The 17,708-nt window shown below is 40.3% G+C and overlaps 1 protein-coding gene across 1 annotated transcript in view; it reads right to left on the bottom strand.

Annotated features, from left to right (window-relative positions):
* Nucleotides 1-16,489, bottom strand: part of ESR2 (estrogen receptor 2) — a 38,547-nt gene extending 22,058 nt beyond the window's left edge. The window contains exons 1-3 of the mRNA XM_030949519.1: nt 16,358-16,489; nt 5,540-6,012; nt 1,668-1,843 (exon numbers count right to left, since the gene is read on the bottom strand). Of these exons, the coding sequence (XP_030805379.1) occupies nt 1,668-1,843; nt 5,540-5,973 (610 nt within the window). The 5' untranslated portion in view covers nt 5,974-6,012; nt 16,358-16,489. The remainder of the gene's footprint in view (nt 1-1,667; nt 1,844-5,539; nt 6,013-16,357) is intronic.
* Between the last annotated feature and the right edge of the window lie 1,219 nt (nt 16,490-17,708).

Below are 17,708 nucleotides of genomic sequence, written 5' to 3'. Positions count from 1 at the left end.
GATCACGTTACAGTTTGTCCCATTTCTTACTGGCAGATACAACCAAAAAACAAATTACTGTTTATGACTCTTCACACAACATGGAGGGAGAGGACGAAGAAACTCTCCATTGCACACAGGACTATAAAGTGTCTTAAAGCTCTCGTGGCCTTGGGATAATTTAACTTGCAGGCAGATGTTCAGTGATGTGGGACAGACTACACTACAAACTCAGACAAGCCAAGGAGACCACACACAGTTGCTCAGTCATACTTCTAATTTTAATTTCATTAATAAGGCCAACATTTTGCTCTATGGCAGGCCCAGAAGTCTTTTATTTTAATACACAATATCCTGCATAACAACCATTGCAACTGAGTGCTTGATAAGTGTTTTATGCCAAGAACTGGCTTATTTTATGTGCCTTTTTTATTCTTTCATTTGAATTACAAACACCATTACCTGACAGGGTACATTGAGGTGTACAAAAGACCACAGTGGGTAATTTGCTGGTGGCCCAAGTACATGTGAGCAACACAGAGCAGGGAAAGCATTGACTTGACAGAAAACACCTTGAGATCAAATTCAGTCTCCATTTGTGGCACACTGAACACAAAGGTCTCTTCAATTATTTTAGAAATCCACAGTACTTGCACCAGCTTGTAGAAATTGCTATTCACCTGTGCAGAAGTTGCACAATAAATTGAAAAGGCAAAACAAAGTTCTGAATTAAATTTGATTCTCCTAGTGGCACTATCTCTGCCATACTGAGCAAAAAGAAAATACCTGAAGATTCCTAAAGGCCCTGCAGGCAGAAGTGGGAGAGGAACAGTAAAGATCAAACAGCAGCAGGATTTTCTGCATTTGTATCCACATGTAGCAGCCAATGTCAATAGAAATGATTTTCCACCAAAAGACCCGAGATGAGGCCAAAGATCAGGATAACTGGGGCAAGGTTAAAGAAACTAAGTGTCACAAATCTGCAGAACAGTGCCTGAGTGACTTCCACTGGCTGTGACAGTAAATGTGGAGCCCCACACTTAATTCACATTGCAGCCCTGCAGCAAACTTGAACTAAATACCAAATATTTAAGAATTTAAACATGGAAGTGGAAGTCTTAGACAGAGAGACCTAGCAGGGTAAGAGATACTGCAGTGCAGGCTCTGAGGGGTGGAGGGCTGAGCATTAATGATAACCAGGTTAGTACCTGCTATTTGCTACACATATTTTTCCATCCTCCACAGTGTGTAGATACTGTACACTGTGACTCAACAGCTCCAGGCAATAGGCTCTTGTCAAGAAAAGCTCCCAGCAAGCAAAGTCTCCAGATAATTATCTAATCTTACTGTGCCTGTGACAACTAATTCTCAATTACTACAACTAAGCTGGGCCACAAACTCCCATCAGATTCACAGGTCTGCAGTGCCATCCCAGTGCTGCAGGGCCTCACTGTGCTATGCATTCCGCCTCTTCTCTAAAGAAATCAATTGCTCACTCTGTAACATTTCCAGATCTTGATAACATCAGAGCCAAGAGATAAAACAGCTAAATCATGTGCTGCTCTATTTTCAGCATGGAGCACCAGACACCAGGATTTCAGAGCAGCTCATTACTAGGTCAACTGCTTCAGCCCCTGGTCACATGAAACAATTTATTTAAGCAAATGATCAAAACCTGTTTGTCCTACCTTGAATGCTTCTTTTAAAAAATGCTTTGCAGCCTTCACAGGACCAGACCCCATAGTGGTATCCTGAAGCATAGTCACTGCACACTGCACAGAAGTGGGCATCCTTTTTCGAGCCAGGATTATTTGCAATTGGGCTTGTACAGTCATTGCCATTAGTTTTTCTTTTTAAAGTTTCTCTGATAGAAGAGAAAAAACATCTGTTATAAAAGAGGAAAAATTTAAACTGCACTGCAAAGAGTTTCATAATTTTTCATTGTCTTCTATTCTCTCTCTGTAGTCTTCATATTCCTGAAGACAGGATAGTGTGAAACACTGCTAAGCCTTTTCTGACAAGACAAAGCATTTAAAGCATGTAGTCTGACCCCAGTGATGACACACTAGAAGGATTTAGGCATAAACCTGGACTGCTGCTGAATCAATCACATGAACCCTGGGAAAAATCATATGGAATGCTGATGGGTCTTGAAGAATTATTGGAAATATGCAAGTCCAGGAATTTGTGAACCAAGTGGATTTTGCCTCTTGAGAGCTTCACATGGAAAAGGAGAACTCAGGCAGCTCAGACTGATATTATAAATGCTACAATGAACAGAGCTGCAGCTGCTTTGTCCTGTTAGTAAGGCAAAATTGCAACACACATCCATTCCCAAGTGCTTCATCCTTTACATGAGGCTTAACTCATTCAATGACAATCTGCAGACAACTGAGGTGTGAATCTCAGCCTACAAGATCAGCTCATGATGTTTTCTGTTCAAGGTGACAGCCCAAGTTGATCACCCTAATGCGAAAGAAAAAGAAGTCTGAATACAAGAAGAATGAAGAAAACAATTAATGAAATACTTCCATATGTTAAAAGACTTGTTGCTCTATATAAATTAGTAAGATATAGATATCCCTGAAGTGTTGCAAACAACTCCAACGTACAGGAACTATTCTTCATGAAGGGATTGAAATTAAAACAGGAAAAAAACATGAAAAAACAGCCAATTCCTGACACGAAGATCCTGTAAACAAACAAAAGAGGAAAGGAGCTTAGATTATCAGTAATGTTTGGTTTAGGTATAGGAAGTAAATCCATTGTATCCTTTTTATCTGGACCTCAATTTCTTGGTGGTTTTTGCACATTGTGCTTTCAGGGTCAATACAATTTCTAGACAGAGAGAAAAGAGTGTACTGTGCAAACTCTGAGCAGCTCAGAGTTTGAGAAAAGGAATAGTGTATAGTCAGCTTATAGGTATAAACCTAAGCATAGAGGCAGAACTTAGGAACTTTAGAATTTTCCTCATCCAACCTTCCAGAAGGATTAGGGAGGAGAAGAAAAATCAGCTGGGACAAGACAGCAGGCAGCATGGTTTATGACTTCTACAGAACAAGGGCAAGTTTAAACAGAATAATAGAAACATGCTGAAAGTGCTGTCAAAGAGGCTTTAACTAATATATTAAAAGTAGATTTTGTGCTGGTTTCATGACAGGAGGTAAGGACAAACACACCCACATGCCAACTGAAAATCATCAAGTTCATAAGTTTTTGAGGAGAACGTGCTCTAATTTCCTGGTAAAAAATTTGGAAAGGTGCTTCTCAGAGCAAATTTCAAAACAGAAAAATTAAGATATTTGTTGTACAATTAAGTTACTCAGAGTTTTTTTTATGTTAATTCATTCAGATACAGCAGGGCAGAGGGGTGTTTAAGTATTTAACAAGCTGGGTCTTTGATTACACACACCCCTCGTTAATGGGTTGGTGAATCACTGAATTATTTCCCTCTCTGCCATGCTGGGAACACCAGTGAAGGGGAACTCTCCCCAGGAGTAAAGGGGCTGTATCACACATGCCTAAATTGCTGCTAATGAAAGGGGGGGAAGAGCATTCCTATTCCTTCCTATTCCCCTGTATTTGGAAGCAAATGTGATTTGGTGTTTCACATTAGTAAAATAGGTATATCTTTAAGCTTTACTTGGGAAACATTATCTAATTGTGAGGGTCAGAAGAAAATCAGCTGGAGAGCCTCTCTGTGACTGACTGATATGCTGTGGAGATCAATGTTTATTGTCCTTGATAAAACACTGAGATTATGGATGAAAATAAAGAAAAAACACACACCATGACACCTGGGTGAGGATTGTTGGTTTTTACCTCCCACTCATGACAAGTGTATTTTAAAAAGCACTTTTTCTTTCCTTGCTTAAAAATTTAACGAGAGCCACCGTGCACGCAAGCAAGCTGCAATGCTTCCTCAGACTCCTGGCCAACAGCTGGCGCACAGCAGAACCATCTGGAACAAATTCAGGAACTGGTCATCCTTTTACTCTGAGCAGCCTGGTCTAGGGGAAGGTGTCTCTGTCTGTGGCAGAGGGGTTGGAATTTTAGATTTTAGATGGAATTAGATGGTTTTTAAGACACTTTTCAATTCAAACCATTCTATGAAGAAGAGATTATACTCCAGAATTTCTTGATTCTCTAAGTTAGGTCATCATCAGCTGCATAAGCAGTAATCCTTATATATTTATACAAATAGCTGATGACTTATTTATTTAAAGAAGTCATTAAATATTGTAATATTTACATATTTAATAACCTGTCCAATGGGACAGGTTCAGCTTCCCTTCTGTCTGTTGTAGAGAGGGCACTGCAGAGCATCAGACAGGGTGCTCTTGCTTCTGGGTTATTCCAGCTGCTGTCCCAACATCTGGACACCATCAAACTATACCCTTCCCCTATCAAAGTTTTGGGACCTTAACCAAAGTGGAAAGAATTTGGATGTGATCCCTATTCACATCAAAGCTGCTTGGGAAATTCTTCTGTATGTAAGTGCTACCCAAAGAGTCTTTCTCAATCCACACCCCTACCTGAGAGCATATTTGCACTCCATAAAGCCCACCCATTGCAGAAGGAGTGTGGGAAGTCTCAAAAATAGCACAAACCCTTTATTAACCATTGACTAAAACTGTTCCCAGGACACGCTATTTGCTATTTTTCATACTCTAAATCAGTGCTGAAGTTAAATAAGGAGGCCTATGAATAAATATCCAGCTGCTGAAGCAGGAACAGCACCTGCAGCCCCTGAGCTTTTATCCATCCAACAAGTCTGTGCCCAAGAATGGAGCAGTTTCATCAGCTGATGATCCAGACCCTGGTTAGGGTTTGCAATGTGAGTAAATCTGCAGAACAAGAATGTGGTTTTGCAAACAGGGTTTCTTGTCAGCTGAAAATTTATCCTGTGACTCTGCTCTTCACAAAAACTTCACAAAGTCAGCTGGGAACAGCAGCAAGAAACAAAGTCAGTTTTTTTCAGCAGCAACCCCCTTTTAATGTGATGCATGCTGCTGTGTGACTGCTTATACTAAAACCAAAACGTAAAGCAAACATTTCCCTTGAATTTCAAGTTAACAAAAAGCCTTCACATCTATTAGAAGCAGTAAAAAAAAAATCTGCGTAAAAATGAATTCAAACAATATTGTATGAAAAAGCAAAAGGAATGGATATTTACCTCTTTCACTCAAAGGACTTAATCTGCTAAAGCAAAATTAATTTTGTTGCACAAAATAGTGTCTAGCAGTCTTGACCTTTTGCTTATGCAATGTAAACTGTTCTCAGAGTGAAGTTATTTGTAATGCTCTGTGTTGATGTATAGTACTCCAAGGAGGTGTTGGGAAAAAAAAAATCTTATTTCAGAAGATACAATAAAAACAAACAAACAAACAAACAACACACGCACACACCCTGAGTGATTCCGTGTCTAGCGAAGTTTTTTTGCATCGTTTTGTTTTTCAGAGGGAGCAACGCTTTGATTCAAAAGTAGAAAGCAAAGCCTTGAGCTAAGGAGGCTGTAGATAATATTCAGCCAAGTGTTAAAGCAGCAAGCAGCACTGACCTGCTCCCGGGCAGCAGGGGCTCCATGGGGCGCGCCTCGCACCACAGGCTCTTGGGCTGCTCTGCGTACAGCAGGGAGGGCTGGCAGTGCAGAGGCAGAGGGGACAGGTGGCCAGGAGCAGACCACAGAGCGCTGGGGCTCGAGGTTTGCCTGGCTGTCACTCCCTCTGGGTCCCCAAAATTGCTGGCAATGTTGTAATTGACCATAGCAGGGCTGCAGAATGCCATTGTGGAGTATTCGTGCCTGTTTTCCATGAAAGATGAGGGAATGTAGACTGGACTGTGCTCTGCTGTCAGTGTGGACTGATTGCAGCTGTAAGGAGCTGGAGAGATGACACCAGCAGGTGAATTTTTAATTTCTGTTTTATTGCATCCAATATCCTGAAGTGGCAGCAACTGAGAAAAGTCCTTGTGAGAAGATGTGCACAGGGACATTTTGAAGCAGGATTGAAGAGGGCTGTTTAAATATTCATCCTAAGACAATAAAGAATTAAAAAAAAAAATTAAAAAATAAGAAAGCTCTGCATTAGGTCTTTTCTATAAAAGAAAAAAGGAACCAGTAAACCAGAAAACATCAAAACGTCTTGTTAAAACAGATTGCATACCAAAATGCACTGAAATAGTCAATGTACAAATTTACTGCCTTTAAGTTAAAGAAAGCTTTCTAGAATATCCTTAAAAATAAAGGCTAAAACACACATTGAGTTCAGACTCCCTTAAAAAATAATAATAATTTTAAGAACAAAACTATTAGAGGCCTGCCTGAAACAAAGATAAAGGTGACAACTCAGATCTTACCAGGAGTTGCAAACAGGGTAAATCTGCTCTCTGCCAGAGATAAAATTACCCCGAGGTCCACAGCTATGGAGGAGAAATCAATTCTCTTCATAACAACTCACCATCTCCTGCTGGTAACTGCACCACAGCCTTCAGCCTTGTGCTTCCCTTTTCCATCACAAACATGTCACAGCAGGCATTGGGAAAGCAGACAAACACACACACACACACATGCACATCCCCTACAGCCTCCAGATCCAGACCTCCACTGCACAACCCTCTGCACAGAGGAGGAACGCAGGGGGTGGATGTCAGCAAGGTGCAACTTCATCACTGAGAGGTCCCTGGGCACAGCAGCTCTGAACAGAGCCATTAGAAAAGCGGAAGTCGTAAAATGCAGATATTTCCAAAGCTGACAATAAAACTCAAGTGATTTCATAAGGTCTAGAAGTTCTATAATTCCCTGCAACCCTCCATCCCATCCCAACTACCCCCTGTCCTTTCTCCCATCACTCAGCTATCAAAACAAGGACCTTAAATTACCCACAGTAAATTCTCTTTGCCAGATTCAGGCAAACACAAATTATTTAAGAGAGAAAGGAATTTTGAAAAGAAAAAAAAAAGCCCATCAAAATTATCTGCCTCAGACAGATCCCTGTCCTAGAAGCATTATTATACTGTAGCATTAAAAACAATTTTTTTCTTCATTCTTCACTAAGAGTTTGATCTGCAATTCATTCCAGCTCTGAGGACAGACCTAGTTTGCAATTCAAAACAATTCTGTATCCAAAAGAGCAAGTTTCAGCCCCAGAACTGATACTGCAATGTACTTTTACATCTGGCAATAAGATCCTAACATGAGAAACCACAGGATAACTAAACATTCACCCACAGCTTTGCTATTCCACAAGTGGCCAAGGTATAGATTCCAAATGTTCTTACCTTTTTCTGCCTCACATGACCATAAAGAAGATGAGGAGGAAGATTCAAGCATGGGTTTGTTGAAGTACCAGCAACCTTCCTGTGCCCAAAGCTCTCAGGCCAATGGCATTTCTACTGTGCCACCTTGGGGCATTGGTACATTTTTCTCCTCTAGGGTGAGGACTGAGAGTAGAAGCGTTAACAGAAAATGTAAGAAATAGTCTTTTTTACTTAAATGGATAATTGAGAGTCCTTCCTTCCTCCTCACTCTGCACTCTGGCAGTGAAACTGAAGATATGTGTAGAAATAACCAGAAACTCATTTAAATCAGCTCAGGCACTTTAGACCCAGCTGCTGTTTTTTCTTTTGTGGGAAACAGGAAAATGAGATATCTCAGCAGCTGTTTGTGTCCAGCAGTTCTTGGACTGGACCTCCAGAGCAGCCAAAGCAGGGGATTCTGACCTCAGCCCTCACACAACCCACACACTTCATCTGCCCCCACCAGATGCTTCACAGCTCCTCCAGGAAAAACCAGGCATTGTGCAAACTTCACTGCAAAAAACCCACTGATAAACCCAAAGGTGCTTTCACTGATAAAACCAAAGGTGCTTTCACTCCCAGGTTATGGGGGTGGGCAATTTTTTAGAAGGAAATGATGGAACAAATAAAATTAGGAGTATTTTCAGGGGTTACCCCAAGTGAGCCCAATGAGCACACTGGATCCAACACACATTTAAAGATTCAGCATAAGCCAAGCTGAATTCCCCTTGCAGTCTCAGAGGCTGCAGGTATTCAGGATGAGCATGGGCACTCTGCCAGAGGATCTGGCATGCCCAGTAAGCTGTCTGTGCTTACTTTGTCCCTCTGCCTCCTTTGGAAGGACACAGCACAGGGGAACCCCAAAGCCTCTGGAGGGAAGGGCCTGAGCAGCATCACAGCAACATCTCTGTTCCAGTCAGCCGGAGAAATTCTGCTGTGCCAGCTTTTGCAGCAGGCAAACTGGTTGTGTGGTTTCCCTCAGCATTTAGCAAATAAATGCCTGCACATTGTGGAAACAGAGAGAACACAGAGCTGCCACTACGGAATTTTATGAACAGAAATCAGCTGAGATTTGAGTCATGTTTTTCTGCAGAGGAAAACCACTAATGAGTGTGTGCTTAGCAGAAGGAGATATTGTCTCCAAAGGGCAACACACAGCATTTAGAAACAGACACAGAAGTTACCAGAAGCAAGAGTGAAGCTTGTTTTAGGGGAAGAGTTCACACAAGCATAAGAAGTCAGCACAGCCTTCCTGAAAAACACTGCTCATAACTTATTTACAAGAGAAGGAGGCTCCGGCATCCAGCAGGTTAAAGAAAACTGTACTCATGGTCTTCAGCAGGCTGTAATGTAGTGAAAAAATAACAGTATTGACCTGAGATTATTAACTTGGGTAGCAGAAATAGTCTGGCCACAGTAGACTATGGATCTGCATGAGATCACGTTGATCACATTTCTTTACACCCAGGGAATTTAAAATGCGAAGCCCAGAGCCCCACAAATAAAGTGAGACTGCTGAAATTATGCATTATTGCTCAGAAGGTCCTAAAAATTGGCTGCTGAACTGTGAAGCTGTGTGTCTTAAAGAAGAACTGAAGACTGAGGGAAACTGATCTCAAGATCTGAGACTCAAGAAAAACTCCACAAACACCTCAGAAGGAAGCACAACCACATTTAATGCAAGGATTACAATAAGTAGTGCAATAGGCTAATAAAGTTGTTCCATCCTGGTATAACACCATCATATTTTAAACACTACTCATGAAACAGAAATGAACTACTTCCTAAAGTGAACTCCTGTCCCAACTCGCCCTCTTCCTCTGAAAAAGATTTTAAAAGCAAGATTCAATGATAAAATGCATTATTTAGGTGCAGTCTGTCAGCTCTGCACTAGATCTGTACCAGACACAGAAACAAAACAGGTGTCTATTATTTTTATATCCCAGTCTCCTGGGAGCCTGCAAATGTTTCAATCCACTGAAGTCAGTTTAGCTTAGCAAGATATTCAACAACTGAAATGCCATTTATTAAGTAAGCAACAGCCATTCTGGCCAGTTCCTCAAGTAACACTTACCATTCACAAATCTAAGACACTACAGGCAGGATTCCCTTCTGACATAAAGCAGCTCCATTAGCTCCAGCACCCTGAGGATGACACCACTATCCATGAGGATGTAGGGAAAAAATTAATGTTATTAAAGTTCTCCAAAAAAAAAAAAAAAAAAAATTAGATTTCTTGTCTTTGAATAACTCTACAACAACTGAATGTATCTTGAGTCACCATGCAAAGCATGCCAGATGAGGCACAAGGACTGGTTTAGATGTCATAGTCAAACAGACACAGGGGTAAATAATTAAGCCAGCTGACGTATTTCAACAAACTAGAAAGCCTCTTACTGCACATCACCTATACCAAGTACCTCTTTAAAAGCCTTGTGGGAAAAAAAGAATTAATTTTTTTCCAGTTTTAGGTTTGTTTTGTTGTTTGGGTTTTTTTTTTTTAGTTTTGGAAAGGGGAAAAATAGGTAGAGAAGGCAGGGTGCCTGCTTGGGAACACAGCACAATAGCTTTTCCTAGAAAAGTACAACACTTCAAAAAGCAAGGGAGTGATGGATGTTCTCAGGCACCCTTCCATCAACATACACTACAAACTGCTTAGTATTTTATATATTTTTTGAGTAAAAATGTTTTGCAATAGAGAATCAAGATGACCTTTTTCCCTCTGCTAGGCTTAAAGTGCAATCATTGTGCCTTTGGGTTTAATAGAGGTGATTCAGCAAGCATGCATTCCACCACCCCACAGCCAAAGATCCTCAGTCATCTCACAGAACATTCTATTAATATTCTCTTCAGTTACATTTTACACAACTCCCTGCAGCAATAAACTGAATCATCTTCTGGAAAAGTGATTATTAAAGGAAAGTCATTCCTGATGCGGATGATACTTGTGCTTCAGGTTTTGTGACAAACTTATTACTCATTAAACACAGCAGTGCCAGATATTGCCAACAGAAGGCAGGCAAGTAAACAAGTTTATTATTACCTGAGAAGGACTGGATGCAACAAGTAGGGGAGAGATAGGGAAGCAAAATGCAAGCACAGCTACCTGTCCAAATTTCAGATATTGTACTCATTCCTCCAAAATTAAAAACCTGTCCTCAGTGGCATCAAGACCTGCTCTAAATAAAATAGTGCAGTTCAAAATCACACAGGGAAAAATACTTTGAAACAAGCAAAATGAGCACTCTTTAGCCTAAGCTAGCCTTTAAGTCACTCAGAGCACTGACAACTCCTAGATAATTCTAAACATTCACAAATACATTTCAGAGCTCAATGGATACGACATGGGGGCACCAAAGGAACTGGATTTGCTCCACTAGAGGAATACACAGCTCCAGTCTTCTACTCCCTGAAGTGGAGTTACAAAGACAAGGAGTCCAAACTCTTTGTACAGAAAGTGCACAGGTCAGGAGGTCACAGTCACATGCCAGTGCAAGGGAAATCCTAGCAGAACATGGGAAAAATTCTCCACAGTGAGAATTAAGTGCAGGTACAGGGTACCCAGAAAGGCTGTGAAATCCCTGTCTTTGGAAAGATTAAAAAAGACTCACTTTGAGCAGGATGCTTGATTAGTTGCTCTCTAGATTTCCCTTCCCACCTTTCCATCACTGAAAAATATTTTCAGATCTTAGTTCAAACTAGAGTTAAGGTTGACTTTAGTAGTTTTTAACCTTTAAATTTGTGGACCATCAAAATGTTATCAGATCTGAGAGTGGATTTAAGCTTTCTATGATTTGTATCTCAGTATGTTTCATAGTCTTAGGGTTTCAGATACCAGAAATGAAAAGCCAATGTCCTGCTCAAGAGTACAAATGCAAACTGAGACACTTCAGCTCCTTTACTCTCCATGTAATTATTTCCATTATTTTGACTTTTTGGTCAAAAAGAATATTTGAATTTCAGTATGAAAATTTTAGTGTGTTCCATTAGAAAAGAAACATCTATTTAAATTATTACACAAGTTATAATTACAAGGATCTAGCTGGGGATTTTGTTATAATGCTTCAATCTGCAGCAGTATCATGGTAGAAGCCAGTACAAAGAATAGCACCCTTTTCCAGTAAGAACTTCATTATTTTAAAAAAAGCATCTCCTCTGATGCAAGAAAGGGCAGGAAAAAGCAGCATGGGGATTTAGATTTTCATGGATCTGGGATGTGCATCTGCATCCAGCATCTCTGAAGCACACCTGGGTCTCTCAGCACATACCGATTACAAAAGCTAATTCTAAAAAAATCATTCTTGTTTTGGTCACCACCCCATAGCTGTGCCCCAACAGCATGGAATACACCTGTTCCTTGGATCCAGAAGGAATTAATTCCTTCAATCAACACTTCCCTCTTAATGACAGTGTCCTAGAACAAATGTACATGTGCCTTCCTCCACTCCATTTCTTTCTGGTTATTTGCAAGAAGTGTATTCATAGAATTATAACTGAATCTATGAATGGTTTGGGTTGGAGGGGACCTTGAAGATCACCTAATTTCAAGCCCCCCAGCCATGGGCAGGGACACATTCCATGAGATCAGGCTGCTCAGAACTCAATCCAACCTGGCTATGAACACTTCCAGGGATGGGGCATCCACAGTTTCTCTGGGAAACCTGTGCCAGTGCCCACCACCCTCACAGTAAAGAATCTCTTCCTAATATCCACCCTAAACCTGCTCTCTTTCCGTTTGAAGCCATTCTGGCTTGTTCTATCACTACACATCCTGGTAAAAAGTCCCTCTTCAGCTCTCCTGGAGCCCCTTTAGGCACTGGAAGTACCAGAGCTTTCTTTTCTCCAGTCTGAACAATCCCAGCTCCCTCAGCTTGTGCTCATATGAAATGTGCTCCAGCCCTCTGATGAATTTCATGGCCTCCTCTGGACTCACTGAATCTTATTTTCTTCGTCTTTCTTGTGTCAAGGGTCCCAGAGATGGATGCAGCACTCCAGGTGGGCTTCCCCAAGGGCAGAGCAGAGACTGCACCACAGAGCTGGAGTGGTCAGCAAATTGTGATCAACACCAAACTCCCACTGCCCACATCACCATCAAAGATGTTCCATCACTCTAGTCTGCTGAGGAGCCATGCTCAACCCTCTGCCATCAACAAGAGAAAAAGCACATGGATAAAATGCCTCCTTTTGCCCAGTAGAACTTTTACACAGCTTGGAGGGTTTCTGAATAACTGTCTCCATTATTGGCAGGGTATAGACATGAGCTGGCACAGGGGCTGAGATTTTTTTGACTCAAGTCAAGTTCCTTCTATTTACTCATACAACAAATCAACAGCTCTTGTATTATAAATAAATTGGGGACTGAAAATTCCACCTCGTTTATTCCCTTTTCCCACTGCAGTTTCCCCGCTGAGGTCTGTGAGGATATACAGCAGCATGAAGAGAGCAGAGCCTGCAGCAATGCATTCATGCCAGGCAGAAATTTGAGAGGAAAGATATGGTGGCTAAAAAAGTCAATATGTGAAGAAAAACAAGTAAATCAGGCAATAGGGATAGAGCAGGAATTGAAAATTCCTACACTCTCAGGGGAGACACTATCTCATTGTTGATGAAAGCAAAGATGAGACTTTCCCTGGTAGCAGCTGTTCTTCACTAGGCATAAAGACCAGTGAAAAGATTAAAAGTCCTTTTGCCAATGCACAAAAAAGTCCTTACTACCCCTTAAAACCTGACCCCTGGCCATCTATAGGCAACCAGTCTGATGTTGGGCAGACAAGTGGGTGGGACACATCCCCAAATTATGGGAATTCATCTATTTCTGCAGTTCATGCTCCACCATCCTGGCACATCTGACCTGCCAGAGCTCCAAAAGCCACGGTGGGAGGTTCTGTTTGGCATGGGTGTCAGAAATGCAGGATTCATTGCTTCTGGCTAAGCAGACATTGGCTTTCCCTTGAGCATGCCATGCCTCAGGCGCCTCAAATAACCTCCTGCTTTGTGAGGCTCAGAAGCAATGGTGATAACCAGAGCAATCTTTGGCAAAAGAAAACCTTCCTTGCAGAAATGTTGTCAGGGACTGATCTTTTCAGATCTCAGTGACCTAAAGAGTGAAGAAAAAGCAGTGGACTTTTTTTTGCTGTCAGACCAATTTGCAATGTCTTATTCTACTTTCTCCTCCCCCAAATAAAATGGTGTTATTTGTGGTGATTTTTTTCCCAGACAGCCTCTTTACAATGCAAATGATTCATGTTATAGGATTAATTTAGGTAGCCAAAAAGTAAATAAAAAGTGTAAAACTTCTGTCTTTTTAGTAATAAAACTTGAATAAGCAATCTTTTCTACCATGGTATAGAAATGAAATCTATATCTGAATATGTACAAAATGCAGAACTCCTCTGGCTGCTTATCTGGTTTTAGCTATAGTAAATTGATTTTCTTACTGGAATTTCTGTAAAAGACTATTCCAATTAATTGCTGTTGTGCATTTTCACATTAACAGGAAATTCAGGATTAATTATCTTTGCCTCTGCAATTTTATTCTAACTTCTTTAAAATAAAGTTTTTTCAATGCAGTTTTTTGATACCTGATTTTTGATGACTTAAAATACTTAAAAGCACCTCATAAGTGAGTCATCATGCCTTTACTTTTTCTCCACCATCACTAAATAACTGAAAGAGCACAGAAATCAAGGCATTGCTTATTCCTGCCTTTCAAGCTGTGAAACACTCTTATAAAGCTGCATGAAATCCCAGGTCTGATATGTTTAGCACCATCCACAGGTAACAAAAGTTTGTGCATATGTTTTAGTCCCTTAAACAAAGCAAGCTGTGCTAGATTTGTCTCATCATTAACCCAGACATGAAAACCTGCCTTTTGTTGTGAGTAAAATCCTGTCTCAGCTGAATCAGTTGGAATTTTGTTGATGATTCTCACAGATGGACATTTGTCTAACATATTAATTAAGACATAATTGTAACGCCCTTCTAGTCTTATTAAAATTAAATGTGAGAATTTATTCTGGAATTTCTGCCTGCTGAGCTTATGTCCTGTCTCTCAGGGAATGGACCAGCAAACTCTTTTATGTGAATATTTCTTGCTGCTAGCAAAGTAGCTGAATGCAGACAGCTGAAGAGGAGCACAGTAAAATAGTGGATATAAAATCTGGTCAGCCCCCTGGATCACCATCCCTTGTCACTGTAAGCTCTTTGCTACTTTTACTTTTAAGCCAATAAGTTTTAGTTCTGGTTCTTGAAGGCTAAGAGTATTTAAAGAGATCATATACTAACTGGATTTATAGTTGTTTTAATTAATATATTTTAACCCATTCTTGATCAGAACATCATTATAGACACTCACATTAGCTGACTTCTTGAAGACAATTCTGCAGTTGTAACATTTAAAGAACGCCTCTAAAACTATGACCATTTTCTTCCTGTGATATTTAAAGTTTTCCAGGTTATCAGCCAAAAAATTCTCAAGGATATAAAATAGTTTGTGTGTTTCCACTTTCTCCAGCAATACTTGGAGCTCCATTTACTGGTTCTCATTTACAGCACTGATGAGATAAACTGCAAAGAAGCATCAGATTTGTTCCATCCCTTCAGGTCCAAAATTTTTATTGTTATTTCTCCTTTGAAAGCCTGAGGAAGCTGAGCTGTTCACTCACACACAGAGTTACCAGCCTGACAGGGAAGACACTACAGCTGTCTTCCACTAATGCTGTGTTACAGTCACTGTGTCTGCAAAATGCAAGATACATCTTATTTTAAAAGGAACGGGGAAGTTCAGAAAGGAAAGCAAAAAGGAGGACAGCCACAGAGAAGTGCTTGAACTTTGCTCACAAACAGAAAGAAGAATTTTAATAAAGTTCTCACATAACAAATAAAAGTTTTCAAGGTTTAAATCAGAAATACAACATGTACTTGTTGCTTCAGTAAAAGCACCAGTCTTAGAACTCCCCCTCTTGTGGGGACAACAGATGAGCAAGGAATTTCAAGGATATGGATGAGGAAATACATTGCTGGTAACACTGAGCACATCAGAAGCAAATGGTAAATGACTTTATGTTGAAAAGCAGTTTCTCATGCCACCCATAATCATATCAAAACTTTCTCTACACACAAATTGTAATTGTGCATCATTCTCTGTATGACAAGGCTGAACCCTTTCCCAGAAAGAAATAGCACATTTACCAATCATTCCAAGGTATAAACTGCACAATTTGCTGTTTATCCCATCCTCTCTCCAGGCTGTAATTTATTTTCTCTAATAAAACCTTTGTTATAAAGCATCCAGGATTAAAGACCAGATCATTCTTGCCATTTCTAGCCAAAAGTCTTTTACGAGCATTCAGGCAAATGTTCTGATGGGTTTGATGAACATTTACACATGTGCTGTCCAATCTTCAGTTGTTGTTAAATAAATCTTTTAGCAGTGCCAAAAGCAAACTAAAAAACAGGCTTGGATCTTATTGTCTAATGAGGAAGATCCTTCTTAAAGCTATTGATCTTAATAAAAGAGTGTAAATCTATATCACTGACTTCAATGGGAAAACTACTTCAGAACTGTCAAAACAAAACCTGAGATATTTATCAGTGAGAGACTTGGAATTTCAAAAGTGAAGTTAAGAGACCTCCAGTAACCCCAATTTGGTTTGGATCAGGTTATACCAATTGCTATGATGCTTGGAAGAGGCATTTACCTTTTATTAGTACATTTATCTGTGGAATTTCCCAAAAACCTTAAAACACCATGTATGTTCCAAAACACTCCTCCTTCTCTCAGTGCAGCAATCCTATTCTAATAAGATTTTTAAGCCAAAGACCTAAAATATAGCAAACTTCCATCATTTTCTCTGTATCCACAAATATTTAAAAACCCCAAGCTCTTTGGAAGATCACTTAATCTGCATAAACTGATAGACTTTAAGAACAAATTTACACTGGAACCAAAATTAATACTCTCAATAATTTAACCTATCTCATTTCTCTCACAGAGGCTACTGTTCATAAATCCAGAGATTATCAATTGCAGACCTTTGGCAACATTTACAACAATAAATATTCCATTCAATATAGCACGTACCTGAATGACACTGAATAGGGTTTCTGTTCTTTATAAATGCTCTGACAGCATTACATGTCAGCAAGATTTTCTCATAGCAATTCTGGATTTGTTTTCCTTCTTTCCTTTATCTCTGATTCTAAAAGCAGCTGTGCCCACCACCACTTAGTCATCAGGTCTCAAATATGAATCTTTCCAAAGCAACGTGGTGCCTGCTCATCAGTGCAAGGTTACGGGGATACTATCAGTGTTTCCTTTCCCTCTGAAGGCAAGACCTAAACAGAAGTTTCTCCTCCTCCTTTCTGACATAACAAGCCTCTGAATTTGTCGTTCACTGCAGTTAAGGCTCTTACATGATGGAATCATTTTATAAGCCAGGCATTCTCATATGCGGCACAGAAATCTGAAGGTTAATTAACCAGCATTTTCTGGCATCAAACACTGAGGTTTTTAAAAGGCTAAATCAAACTTTTTATATCTTTGTCACAGGAAAACCTGAAACATAATTAACATTTGCTCTGAAGCAGAAATGTACTCATCTTAGACATTTTGGGCAGCACAATAAATAAACTCCTTTGGCATTGTTTTTTAAATACCAGATGCACAAACACAGACAAGGGGTGGGGGGTATTTTTCTTTAATGTAGCTACATTCCTTTTCAAGAAAAGCAAATTAACTGGAACCCACTTGGGATAATAGCTTTGTTTTACTGCGTGTAAAACCAAGCTTTTTATGCTTTAAAAAAAAAGCTTATGTATGCTTTAACCCCAGCCTGCAACTAAGCACCACACAGCCACTCACACACTTCCCCTCAGTGAGATGGGGGAGAGATTTGGAAGAGTAAAGTGAGAAAACTCGTGGGTTGAAATAAAAACAGTTGAATAGGTAAGGCAAAAGTCTCCCACATGAGCAAGGCAAAACAGGGTATTCATTCACCACTTCCCATGGGCAGGCAGGAAAGAAGGGCTACATCACATCCAACAGTGACTGGAGAAGACAAATGCCATCATTCCAAATGTCCTCCTCGCTTCCTTTTTCTTTCCCCAGCTTTATATGCTGAGCATGACACCCTGTGGTCTGGAACACACCTTTGGTCAGCTGAGGTCAGCTGTCCTGGCTGTGTCCCTTCCTGCTGCCTGTGCAGCCCCAGTTTCCTCGCTGGGGTATTGAGAAGCTTGGACTCTGTGTAAGCACTGGGAGTGATAACAAAATCATCCCTCTGTTATCAGCACTGTTTCCAGCACAAATCCAAAGCACAGCCCCATGCTAGCTATTATGAAGAAAATTAACTCCACCCCAGCCCAAACCAGCACAATCTCCACTTCTTATCCCAAACCATTTACATCAGGCTCAGGTCCTACACATCATCATG

The sequence above is a fragment of the Camarhynchus parvulus genome, chromosome 5, assembly GCF_901933205.1.
Source record: "Camarhynchus parvulus chromosome 5, STF_HiC, whole genome shotgun sequence".
Taxonomy (NCBI): domain Eukaryota; kingdom Metazoa; phylum Chordata; class Aves; order Passeriformes; family Thraupidae; genus Camarhynchus; species Camarhynchus parvulus.
This window is presented reverse-complemented; position numbering and strand designations above follow the sequence as displayed.